The sequence below is a fragment of the Globicephala melas genome, chromosome 18 (genome assembly GCF_963455315.2).
Source record: "Globicephala melas chromosome 18, mGloMel1.2, whole genome shotgun sequence".
NCBI classification, from domain to species: domain Eukaryota; kingdom Metazoa; phylum Chordata; class Mammalia; order Artiodactyla; family Delphinidae; genus Globicephala; species Globicephala melas.
Genome location: NC_083331.1, coordinates 5,240,778 through 5,253,802, shown reverse-complemented (window position 1 = coordinate 5,253,802; position 13,025 = coordinate 5,240,778). Strand labels below are relative to the sequence as shown.

The following is a 13,025-nucleotide window of genomic DNA, read 5'->3' as shown; positions in this document are numbered from 1 at the left end:
CTGAGAATCCCACCTGCCTCGCGGCCAAGAGACCAGGACACGGGACAGAAGCGGTATTGTAGCAAGTTCAATAAAGACTTTAAAGATGGTCCACATCAACAACAAAAATCTAAAAAAAAATTTAATTGCTTTAACTTGAATCCCAAATGTGAGACAAACTCGGAGATGCAACCTGCAGCTAGGGTCTTAATTTATCTCGTGTGGAGGGCCAGCGGTTTCCTTGGGGAAGAAAATAAATGATCAGAGGTGACAGTTGTTTGGGGCGCGCAGTCGTTCTGGCCAGGGGCGCAGAGCGGAAAGGAACCGGCCCATTTCTCCGGGCTCGCCTCGTCACCTCCCGAGTTGGCCAGAAACGTTGTCATCAAAGCAATGGCTTCCCTTTTCTTTTCTCTTTGGGATGGAAGGAGCTTCTTGACCACCCCCCCTTCTCTGCAAATGCAGAAACATGACTCCTTAGTCTCTAAACTCAGATACCCACCAAGATAGCTCTTTCCCCCCTCTTTTGCAAGTCTCTTGATTTCATTCTTTGAACCTGTGATTGGAGGTTAAAGTGCACCAGGTTGGAAGGAGGAAGCTCTTAACAATAAAGGTTTGAATATTTAGCTGTGATGGGTCGCTGCCCTCTCGCGAGCCCCCCCCCCTTATCTTTTAAAATGCAAATCGTGTTTCGGGGGGTTGTGCGCCGGGTGCACGCTGCGCCTCGACGTCTCCAGCCATTGGTGTCTGTGTCATTACTAATAGAGTCTTGTAAACACTCGTTAATCACGTAAGGCCGCCGGCCGGGGCTCCGCACACCAGCCTGTGGCGGGTCTTCCCCTCCTCTGCAGCCTAGTGGGAAGGAGGTGGGAGGAAAGAAGGAAGAAAGAGAGAGAGGGAGGGAGGGAGGAAGGGAGGGAGGAGACAGGCCAGAGGGAGGGACCGCCTCAGAGGCAGAAGCGCCGCGAGGAGCCGGCGGAGCACCGCAGGCCGGGGCGCAGCCGCCCGCCGCTCCTACGCCCCCTCGCCCCTTCCCCAGCGCGGCCCCCGGCAGCCTCCCGCGTCCGTCCCCGGGCAGCATGGTGAGGTTTGCCGTCGGGCCCTCGCCACCATGTACGTGAGCTACCTCCTGGACAAGGACGTGAGCATGTATCCCAGCTCCGTGCGCCACTCCGGCGGCCTCAACCTGGCCCCGCAGAACTTCGTCAGCCCCCCGCAGTACCCGGACTACGGCAGCTACCATGTGGCGGCCGCCGCCGCCGCGAACTTGGACAGCGCGCAGTCCCCGGGACCGTCCTGGCCGCCCGCGTACGGCGCCCCGCTCCGCGAGGACTGGAACGGCTACGCGCCGGGGGGCGCGACGGCCGCCGCCAACGCCGTGGCCCACGGCCTCAACGGGGGCTCCCCGGCCGCCGCCATGGGCTACAGCAGCCCCGCCGACTACCACCCGCACCACCACCCGCACCACCACCCGCACCACCCGGCCGCCGCGCCCTCCTGCGCCTCGGGCTTGCTGCAGACGCTCAACCCCGGCCCCCCCGGGCCCACCGTCACCGCCGCCGCCGAGCAGCTGTCCCCCGGCGGCCAGCGGCGGAACCTGTGCGAGTGGATGCGGAAGCCCGCGCAGCCGTCGCTCGGCAGCCAAGGTAAGCGCGGCGGCGCCCTGCCGGCGGGCGCCCGGGGAAGGCGCGGCCTCGGCCTCTGGCTGCGGGGCGGCGAGTGCCCTGTGCGGACCGGCGTCCGGGGCGGTCTGGGGACTCCGCGCCAGGGGGGCGGGGCGGGGCGACAACGTCTGGGGGCTCCGGCCCCCCCGGTCCCCGGCCCTTGCGTCTGGGCTGGCTGGGGTCGGGAGTGACTATTGTGGTCTCGCGAGCAGTGTTCAGTGTAGGACAGAGAGGACGCTTCCTCTTTCCTCCCGTCCCTCATTCATAACGTCCTTAGACTCTTGGGAGAGTCCCGCGAAGGGCGGCGGAGCGCGGCTGCACGGGAGCGGGATCGCCCTCCTCACTTGCTGCCGCTCGCACTCGCTCGGTTCGCGGCTTCCCTGGAACGCCCCCGGGCCGGGCTCTAGACCGTCTGTGCACGCCGTCCTTGCCCGTCCGGGCCACCCGGGATGAGTGGTGGTCTGGGGACCAGGAGGGCGGCGAGGCTGCGCGTGGGACCAGATTTGCCCATTCGGGGCAACTCTGGGCATCGGAGCTCCAGCGCGTAGGGAGACCCGGCAAAGCTGCTGAAGCTGGAAAGAAGGTGTTGGCCCCAGGAGCTAAGTAGGGAAGGCGGGGGCGCCCGGGTCTTTGAACCTTTGATCTGCAAAGGGGTTATTTCAATCAAAAGCCGGAGGGCTGGGACAAGACACCCCGGGACTCCCCTCCTTTCTGCAGAGGGAGAGGGAGAGGAAGTCGTGGTGCAGATTCAGCCGCTGCTCCAGACACGGATCATTTCTCTGGAACCCTCCTTTCCAGGGTCTCCTCTCGTGTGTGTGTGTGTGTGTGTGTGTGTGTGTGTGTGTGTGTGTGTGTGTGTCTGTCTCGTAGGTTCCGGGTCTGCCCCTTCTGGTGTCGGAATGTGTGTCAGGGTGGGAAGGAAGTTCAGTAGGTGTGGTGAGAGAGTCCTGTTGGGTCCCTTTTACTCCACGAAGTCTTTCCCAGCCTTCTGCACTTCCGCTTTTTTCTCTTCCCTCCTTTCTGGCCCAGCCCGGCCCGCACGCAGGTTATGGACACTTTGCAGAAGTTTATAGCCAATTACAGCCGTATAAATCAGAGCAGCCGTTGGAGGCTGTCTCTGGGCCTCGGTTTTTACGTCACTGGGCACATGCCAGGACCGACCAGGTGGGAAATGCGGCGGCCCGGGGAGAAGGCCTCAGGGCAGACCTGGAACCTCGGCTGAGTCCCTTCCCCAAGAGGAGGCGCCCTCGCCTGCACAGAGCGCGCTCCAAGGAAGGCTCTTTGCCACAGAACCTGCCTGGGGCGCAGCCGGCGGGGCTGGGGCGGCCTAAGGGAGACCCTTGGCCAGTCCCGGGAGAGTGACCGCGGAGCAGGGGCGGGCGGGGGTGAGGAGAGGGAGGGGAGCCGCAGGAGCCCAGGCCGCGGGGTCAGCAGATGAGAGGCCGCTGTGAAGTCCCGCGCCGAGGTGGCAAGACCGCAGTCGGCGCCGGGCGCCCTTGTGATGCTAATGTGGGGAGACCGCGGCCCGCGGGCCGGAGCCCGACTCCTCTGCGGAGTGTCATCTGTCAAGGGGCGAGGGGGGGTGGTACTCCGCCCGGCCCGCTTTGATATACACCTTCCCAGCCCTGCCATTGTCTCTTTTAGGGCCCGGAAAGAGGGTGGTGACTTTCGCAGTCAATAATGAATTCTGACAAGTCCCTCTCATCTCTCCCCTCTTCTAGTCCCCGCCTTGGTTCCCAGAGGGTGCAGGGCGCCTCTAAGGCCCTTGGGGCGCTGGCTGCGGGGCGCACAGGGGTCCTGGTCACCGCGTCCCCCGGTCCCTCTGGGATACGGAAAAGGCAGCCCCCCAGCCAGAGCCGCTCCCAAGTACCTCAAGGCCACTATCGCTGCTGGAGAGTTCGGCTGGGAGAACTTTGCGCCCGGCTCTCCAGCCCTGGAGGTTGTCCTTTGTGGCTCCAACCTGGCTCCGGTGCCAGCCCCGCCTTATACTATCTGCGTGACCTAGTCTGATTCTCAGTTTGCTCCTCTGTACGAAGGGGCCACTACCGCTGGCAGCTCGAGTGGGTTGGAGGCGGCAGCGCAGGCTCCCAGGACGTGTCAGTTCCCTTTAATTTCTTCGCGGGCGCAGGGTCGGGGCTGCAGCGCGCATTCGAATGCTTCTGCTGGCCGTGTTGATGTTAATGCGCCTGGCGGGGAGGGGGATGAAAGCCCCGCCGCCATTTGCTCAGTAGTGGTAATTCAAACAGAATGCGGTTGTTATTAAGGCATTGAAAGGGCTTTTCTTTGATAAGATCGCCTTGTCCTGCATTGTTTGGGGCTGTGTTCTCCTTTCAGCGGCTTGGGGGAGCTCCCTCTGATCCGGCCTGTATCTTCCCAGGGCGCTTTTGTTGTGGTTTGCAAAGGGTTTTACCTGAACAAAGTCGGCCTGCGGGGCATTAAACACCTCCGAGCAACTCCCAGACCCTTTAGATCTAACTGTAGCACCGGGCACAGGGCGATTGAACCTGTTCTGCTGGGAGAAGACCCCGACCTGAGGCCAAGTGGGAGAGAACAGCTCCTGAGCGGGGCTGTGCCCCGGGACAGACCTGGGACAGACCTGGTGGAGACACCAGGCTCCGGCCTGCTCCGACTTGGTCGTGCTGTTTGTCAAGGCCCTTCAGTAAAACAATCAATCCAAGGTTTAATATGTTGACTCAATCCAATGAGCATAGATCACTGGTCAGGATAGCCCTGGCAGGGTTTGCAGCAGAAATAAATGGAGGATTAAAAAAGAAAGAGTGCCAAATGCCAAGCCACGCTCGGCCAGGTATAGAGCGTCCCCAGAGAGAAGGATCATCTGCCTACCGGACCCCGGCTCAGAATTCCTTCCACCCGATAGATAGGGCGTGCGTGTGTGAGTGTGAGTGTGTGTGTTTCTGGTAACTTGAGGGAACACGTCAGCTACTGCACCCCCTTCCCACTTCTAATAAAACAAACAGAAAGTAACACCCACCACCACCACGAACAACACATATTCACAGTGCCGGCTGTTTTTAGGGTATCCCTGGTAGGCCTGAAAATCTGAATATTCCCAGGACTCTGGTGCCTCTGCCCTGCCCTCTTTTCCTCTGGGCCGCACCAGCCTCAGGTACTGTATTTGGTTTACAAAACCGGTGGTGGGGTTCTGCTATCTTCTGCGTATATGAGTTTAACATTTTTCTTAATTTTCAAAAACTGCTTAACCCCAAGACCAGTTTAGTTGTCCCGAATAGCCCCATACCCTCCCCCCAGGACCCTCTGGGGGGGGGTCTTGTCAGACTCAGCAGGAACCAGCCAAACCGTGGCCCCCCAGGGCGGTGGAGGAAGAGAAATGGCTCTTGGGTTAGGGAGGTTTGTCATTACCCATGACTGATGGGCTGCCTTGCAGTTCTCAGTGCTAACTTCGCCTTCCTCCACAGTGAAAACCAGGACGAAAGACAAATACCGAGTCGTGTACACGGACCACCAGCGTTTGGAGCTGGAGAAGGAGTTTCACTACAGTCGCTACATCACCATCCGGCGGAAAGCCGAGCTGGCCGCCACGCTGGGGCTCTCCGAGAGGCAGGTGGGAACCCTCCAGGGCCTGGTCACTACCTGGGGGAGTCCAGTGAAGAGGGTTAGAAGCCAGGCCCCAGGATCCACCTAGTTCTGTGGGCAGATTAAAGCAAGAAGATGGAGAGCATTTTCCTTCCAGATGCTTTTTATTAAGACTTTTTCCCCCTCTAGTTGTCTTCTTTTTTTAAAATATATATTGTTGAACTTTTTTTTTTTTCTATTTTGGGGGACCTGGGAGGTACAAGAAAAAACTGAGTATAGTCTAATCCAGAATTCTATTTGGGTCAATAAAGACTTAAAGGCTTACTCTCTCTGTACCCAGCACGGTACCTGGGCAAAAAAATTAATATAAGACCCCAATCCCTGCCCATGAAAACTAGAGGGTTGAGGCTTGCCTCCGGAACGCTCTGTGTGGTCTGGGAGAAAAAAAAAAAAAAAGTCAAATTCACAGTCAGGAAACCCCACATTAAAACTCATTCTCAGCCCCAAGGTGAGGAATATTACATTTCAGTTTAGCTTTGAGAGGCCAAAGGTTGTTATTTTGAAGTACATCCAGCCCTGGCCTCCTCTTGCTTGGTGTGAAAAGGGCCTGGTGGTTTCTGTTTTCCTTGCTTCTGAGACTCTGAACTTTTCCAGTAAAGTTGTAGATAAAGGTTGCTTTGGAAAGAAACCTGGGGAAAGAGAAGGGAGGGGGAAGCTCTTCTCTTTCGAGTCTGAATTGGGCTTGGGAAGGGCTCCAACAAGCACCCCAGCGCGGGGCCATTACGGGATCGTCCATGGAAAGCTGTGTGAAGGGCTGGGATCCTTCAGGTCCAGAGGGCACTTGTTTGGCCGGAGAAGGGGACACTGGTGTTTGTGCCGAACACTGTCCCTTTTCTCCTTCGCAGCCGCTTCACCACATTCTGTTTCTCTCCGCCTTTCCATTTCCAGGTTAAAATTTGGTTTCAGAACCGCAGAGCAAAGGAAAGGAAGATCAACAAGAAAAAGCTGCAGCAGCCGCCGTCGTCCCAGCCACAGGCTCCCCAACCGCAGCCAGGTCCCCTGAGAAGTGTCCCGGAGCCCCTGAGTCCCGTGTCTTCCCTGCAGGGCTCGGTGCCTGGCCCTGTCCCTGGGGTTCTGGGGCCGACTGGGGGGGTGTTAAACCCCACTGTCACCCAGTGACCCACAGTGGCCTGCGGTAGCAGAGCAATTCCAGGCTGAGCCATGAGGAGCATGGACTCTGCTAGAATCCTCAGGAAAGACCCCTCCCCTCCCACCCACGACCGTTCACCAACCGACCTAGCCCTCCAAGGAAACATGGGGGCCTGGGGGAAAGACAAGTGCGGTTGGAGGCCTCAAGGAAGACGTTCTCCCAGATTTTGACTTTTTCTGGTCTGACTCTTTCTGCCACTGAGGAGATGGGAAATGACCACTGGGGCTTCCTTTAGTACTGGCAGAAACGCTGCCTGGACTGGCTAAACAGACCAGCCTTTCAGCCCCTTCCTCAGCTCTTTGCCTTCAAAATCTGCAGGTTGCCTCTCTGGTTGGAGCTGACGGGGGAGAGGGACTTGGGGGACCGCCAGGGATGGAGTCAAGATGGCTGCTGTCCACTCACTGCCCTCCAAGGACCCGCTGGGCCCTCTTGCCTCAAGGGCAGGCAAGGTTCAGACCACAGAAGCTAGAGGCGGCTGAGATGGAAACCCGGACCCACTGAAGAGTGCAGAACCCCCAGGTCTTTGTCTTTCTTCTCTTCCCTTCCCAGGCCAGGAAAGGCTTGACTGGTGCATGTGCAGTGTGTGGTGTGAGGGGGAGGTTACTGGACTCCAGGCCTGATGAGGGGGCCCGAGACAGGGCCTTGTTTAGAAAGCCTGTCACCAGAGCTTCTCTGGGCTGAATGTATGTCAGTGCTATAAATGCCAGAGCCAGCCTGGACTTCCTGTGATTTTCACAATCTTGGGGCTGATGAAAAAGGGGAGTTTTTGTTGTTGTTGCTGCTGTTTGGGTTATTGGTCTGTGTAACATCCAAGCCAGCATTTTTAAAGCCTTCTGGATCCATGCAGAGAGAAGTGATACGGTGAAGGGAAGTGGGGGGGGGGGGGCGGTATTTGAACACAGTTGAATTTTTTTTTTCTAAAAAGAAAAAAAGAGATAAAGGAGCTTTCCAGATTTCAGATTCTGTCCTTATCACCTTCAGATTTTGTCTGCAATTATTATTAGTAGTAGTATTTTAAGTAATGAAATATCCTCTCTACTTGCCAGCTAGAATTAGGAAAATCAAGGAGGGCAGTGGAGAAGGTTATCTGGACAACCTCATTTTACCCCAGAGCGGCAGAAGCCTGAGGGAGCAGGTTCTGAGACCTACCCTGCCCCCAAGCCCGAGCCCAGCCTCGGATTGCGGAATGTGTGGTTCTCCTGGGGGTGCCTGTGGGCAAAATGCACAGCTGAGCGCTCAGCTGCTCCTCAGCTGGGGGAATGATGGGGAGTGAGGGTGAGAGAGCCCGCTCACAGCGTCGCATCGAGTCCACACTGAGGCAATCGCGCACACTCCCTTCATCGGTGACTCCCTTCTCCCCAGGATGCCCCCCCCATCCAGCTAAACACAAGCATTCAAGTAAAAATTTTTGGTTTTCTGTTTCCCCAAGGCAACGTTTCCACGAATGTAGACTCCAGTATATCGGTTTCCGTGAGCCCTTTCTGACTCCACCCCTTGCCTTGTCCTGCGCTGTTTCCCTTCCCCGCTCCTCCCTCCACCTCCCCCCGCAGACAAGAATTCGAGACCCAGCAAAAGAAGATCTTTTTAGTGATGGTTGCTCGTTATCTGTCTGATCCGCTGGGGACGGGGCTGCTGCCCTTGAGGTTTCTGGCCCTGGAAGCCGCCGACCTGGGCGCTCTCGGTGGGGCCTGCGGAGAAGGGCTTTGTCCTCCGTTGCGGTCTTTCCCACAGGCAGCCTGGAGCCCTAATCAGCGCCTCCACCGAGGGAAGGGGTGCCCCGAGGGCTGGGCAGGATGAGCGGAGCTGCGAGGCAGAAATAGCCCCTGGAGCATCTCCCCGATTCCGCGGCCCTTCCAGGTGGCGCCTTTCACTCCGGGATTGGGAAAGGGCTCCGGGGCTGGGCCCGCGGCCCCCGAAGTCAGAGGGAGCGGGCCTGGCCCGCCTCTTGGGCAGGAGGCGGCCCGGCCGAGGCGGGAGACGCACCTGGGTCCGCGGAGCACCGGGAGGTCCCCCGGCGCCCGGCGCGGGGAGGGCGGCGCGGACCCCGCTCCCGGCCGCGCCCGCGTGCCCGACCCCGGGCCGCCGCCGAGGTTGCTATGCGTTGCTGTGAAACGCCTGTCAATAAACCCTGTTTGGACAGTGGAGCGAGAGCACAAGGGTTGTTTGCTTAGTGGTTAGAGGTTCAAAAGTCGGCATTGTCCCGCTGCAAGCGATTACAAGTTCTTCCCCTTCCCGGGGCTCGGCCCGAGAGCGCTGACGCCCGCGCGCGGCGCGCATCCGGGCGCGGAGGGGCGCTTGGCTGCTCTCGGACCTGCCAGGACCCTGCTCTGGGCGGCGAGCGGGCCGCCGGCCACCAGGCCGCGGAAAAGGCCAGGAATGAGGGCCCCCGCCGGCAAGTGAGGCCACCGCGCCTCCGACGCCAAGGCACCACCCCTGGAGCAAGCCCGGGGGAACGCGGGGACAGGGCGCGAGCGGGCGGCGCAGCCTGGAGAGGCTTAGGGAGGTCGGCGCCGGGACACCCGGGTTTATTTTTGACGACAAGACCTAGCGGCTCCGAGCGCCGCCCGCACCATGCCGGGGGTCAAGGGGCCCCAACCCCTCGGGCCTCCAGGTGCCCTGTCCCGGGTTCGGGCCGCCAGGGGGCGCGCGGGGGCGCGCGCTGCTCGCTGCCTCTGGAGGAAAGGGACACAGTTGTGACCCAGCTGAGAGGTGCAAACTCCAGGGCGTCTCCGACTCCGCTGCTCCCGGACCCACGCGGCGAGCCTTCCCCGCCACGGTCCCGGGCCTGTTGAAACTAAGTACAAACTAAGTCAGGTGCAGAAGATTCTTGGATCTGGTGAATGTTTAAGAAAAACAAATTTGGGGGAGGGGAGCTATCCACTAAGAGTCTTTTTGGGGACTTCCCTGGCCGTCCAGTGGTTAAGACCCCGCGCTTCCACTGCAGGGAGCGCGGGTTCGATCCTTGGTCTGGGAACGAAGATCCCGCACGCCGCAGGGCGCCCCCGAAAAAAAGGGGGGTCTTTTTGCACAAGACGTTCCTTTAAGAAAATTACAGAAATATGGGTACGATATTAATATAAGGAAAGAGTGTACCAGTATTGTGGAACTCATGTCAAGAAAGGGGATATATGGAGAGAAAACAGGCCTGGTCTTTTTTTTTTCCCTGTAAACAATTCATAACTTTATCATATCCATCTAATAAAGTTAACAAGATGGACTGCTAGTGAAAGCAATGACAGTTTCAATGAGTTTCACTTCTTTCTGATACTATCTAGTAGGAGGCCTCCGACTAGAAGGCCTCCTACTAGATAGTCAAGTATCTAGTCAAGAACGCTAATCTTAAATAGAAATCTAACGCTAATCTTAAATAGAAATCTAAATATATAAACAGCAGTATTCTGGCTGTTGTCATTCACAACCACCCAGGAAAAGATAAGAGAAGGCAACAAGCAGAAATAAAGAAATCTCAGCTACAGAATCTTAAGAAGAGCTTATATGTTTTTAAGAGCACTATTTGCACCTTGTTTTAGAAATAGGCTGCTGTTTGTTAGTTTAAGGGCCTTGGGGAGATCACAACCTCGCAGCCACAACTTCCTCATTTGTAATATGACGATCAAATGAGGTAATGTAAGCAAATGCAAGTTACAGTGTACACTTATGATGAGACCCCAATAATGACATGAACTCCTCCTCCTTTTAACGATGAATCATCGTCTCTGAAGGGCTCAAGCGTGCTTAAAGTGAATTTTTGAACGAGGATAATTTCTCAAATCATTAGAGAGTAACTCCTTCCAGAAGTTTTTCTAATGTATTCAGCTCTGCTTACTTTGTCAAAATAGCCTCAAGTGTGTTGTCTTCTGATTTCCAGTGCCTAGGTGTCTGCACAGAATCTCAAGTGGCAAAGCACTAACATTCCAGAGGAGAAGATGAGTTACTGCTCTGCATAGCTTACCTGCCCTTTTATCTCCCAGGAGAGATACTGTATCCCCAAACACTTCCAGTTGTATTAGGAGACTCAGATTAGTTGAGGTTGTAGTTGGGAACCTCATTATCAGTCAGGATCCTTTAACCCAAAGGAGGCAGAGAGGCAGATACTCTACCTAGATGGTATGATGAGTTTCTTTATTTTGAAACAATTTCCATTTCAACACCTCAATTCCGTACTCTTCCGGGGGCCGCCCCAAAAAGCAGCTGCGGATTGAATTCTTCAAGCCTGACTCTTCCCTCGAAGTCATTTTAACGCAAGCATTTTCTTCTAGCCCCCATAATTCTTCCCTTACATTAAAACTATAGCAGCAGATCTTGTGTTAAATTAGTTTTGCTTTGGAGGATAAAGAAAACATACCTAAATAACGTAGGTTACCTGGAAATTTTAAATTAACTTTTAAAGTATATTCTTAAATCCCATTTAGACTATACGATCTTCCAACCCCCATAATTCTCACATTTAGTCTTTTTTTTTCTTTCTCTTTTTGCCTCGTCCTCTTCTTCAAGAGATGACTATGATTTTAGGAAACCAAGCAGGTTTTATTGATACCTGGGACAAGCCCAGTGATACTGTGCCAGAACAATCACTAAATATTTTCTTTACTTAGCTACAAACCAGAGGGAATATATACTTCTTATATCATTCATTTCTTGAAGGTTATGAAAATAGATCTAGGAAACCCCCCTCAAATTCCAAATAAGGAAAGTAGAATCTGTCAGTTCCAGAGATTATAGCAACATTTACCTTGACATTCTTCTTGGAGGTATCAGTTTAGAGAAGCTGGGGGCAAGTGTGTAGGTGACCTTTTGGGTCTGTGTCTCTAGTACCCAAACATTTGTTTTAACAACAGCTTTTTCAAATTGGAATTTGTCACTAACCTCAGTTTATATGGATAATATCAACTAAGTTGCTAGAGGCCCAGAGTTAATGACCAGTTTGTTCTTTCTCCGGGATCTTGGTGATTCTGTGCTAGAGATCTAATCCATAAACCATAACACAACCAGTTTTGATCTATGAAGAAGAGTTCCCTGGGATTCAGTGATGACCAAACTGTCCCTTTACACACACACACACACACACACACACACACACGTGCTTAAAAAAATAATATATTCAGGTCATGTATTGGGTCTATGCCTCAAATAATTTTATTGGTAAGTAGGAACCTAGGCATTTCATGGCCCCTCATCCTTTTTTTCACAATCAGTGTCAGCACATCTTTTTTTTTTTCATTTCATGTCTTTTAATATTTGTGTTTTAATTTCTAGGAAAGAAATTATTTTCTAATTGTTCATTTGTTATCTCAGAACTTTCAGGACAGTCTGCTCTCATAACACTTTGTATCTGCAGTATGACAATAATAGGTTTTATACAAGTGGTAGTTGATAAATTCCTCTCCAACCTCAGGAAAGCAAATAATGAAAAACAAAGTAGGAGCTAAAGTCACTGTAGTATGAGCATACAATGGCTTGTTGGTGGCACTTAAATAATTTTAACTCACTGACATTTAGTAGAATCAGTGACAAAGATTAAGTACCTAAACCACAGATTAGGAGCTGTTAAAAATGGTGTCGCCAGGCTCTGTCTTTTATTCATGAAAGCCACAGTATATGTTCTTTCACTTTGTGTATCTAATATATTAAAAACAACCACAACAAAACTCAATGGATCTAGATTCTATTTTCAGCCCTCCCTCCGTTTTCTAGGCACACCTATGTTAGGGTGTATGTGCATTGCCAGAAGCAAACAGAAGAAAGACATACTTGAGCGAGAACCAGGGACCATTGTCCAATAAATAGCAATATAGAAGCATGCAGGAAGGACAAAAAGAGAGACTGCTCGTAAGGAATCCACACATATTAAAAAAAAATAATGTTCCCCCTCAAATCACTTTATTGAAATAATGCAAATTTCAGAAATCCAAATTCCTCTAGTTATTTTCATGTGTTCCTGTTATAATTTTCATCGTGTGTATGAATTTCATATAACCAACTTTATACTTTTAGACATCTGTTAGTGATATATTGTTAAACACAACAGACCCTGATTCAGAGTGACAGGTCTTGGTCATGATCTTCAGCCCACAGAAAACCAACAAGCAACATTTCTTCCTCATTTCTAGGGTTAGAGTCTTGAAATGCACCTACAGTGTTATGATAGCTGCTCTTGGGTGGACACGTGGCCAGGACGGAGAACCACAAGGCCAAATGACCACACAATCGGGCCGTCGCAAGCTGTTCAGGGAGCAGATTTTTAGATGGGCTTGGATTGCTGCACAAAGCTGGGCGCTACGTTCGCAAGTGTAAAGCCAGACAAAACAGACAGGCAGCAAAGCTGCTCCCTTGGCGGGAACTTTTAGTTTGCCGCCACCTCACACCTCTATCTCGGAGAAACTACTGCCTGGATTCGAGTCTCTGAATGTTTTAGACAGAAAAAATGAAAGCATGCTTTGCTCATGTCCAGACAGGCCGGTCGTCTACAACAGGGCTGGGGGGAGGGCAGTAGGCCTGGTATCGAGGCGTCTGTGCGCGGCCCCAGCCTGCAGCGAAGATGCCGCTCAGGTGGCAGCGGCCTCGCCCCTCCCCTTGCGGCCTGGCCCACGGATCAAAGGACCGGACTCTCGCCACGGCCC

General features: G+C 53.9%; 1 protein-coding gene across 1 annotated transcript; it reads left to right on the top strand.

Annotated features, from left to right (window-relative positions):
- Positions 1-1,087: 1,087 nt before the first annotated feature.
- CDX2 (caudal type homeobox 2) lies at positions 1,088-6,374 on the top strand. The gene is made up of 3 exons (XM_030882125.2): positions 1,088-1,622; positions 5,078-5,223; positions 6,144-6,374. Exons 1-3 carry the CDS (start codon positions 1,088-1,090, stop codon positions 6,372-6,374), a joined length of 912 nt encoding a protein of 303 aa, XP_030737985.1.
- Positions 6,375-13,025: the final 6,651 nt, after the last annotated feature.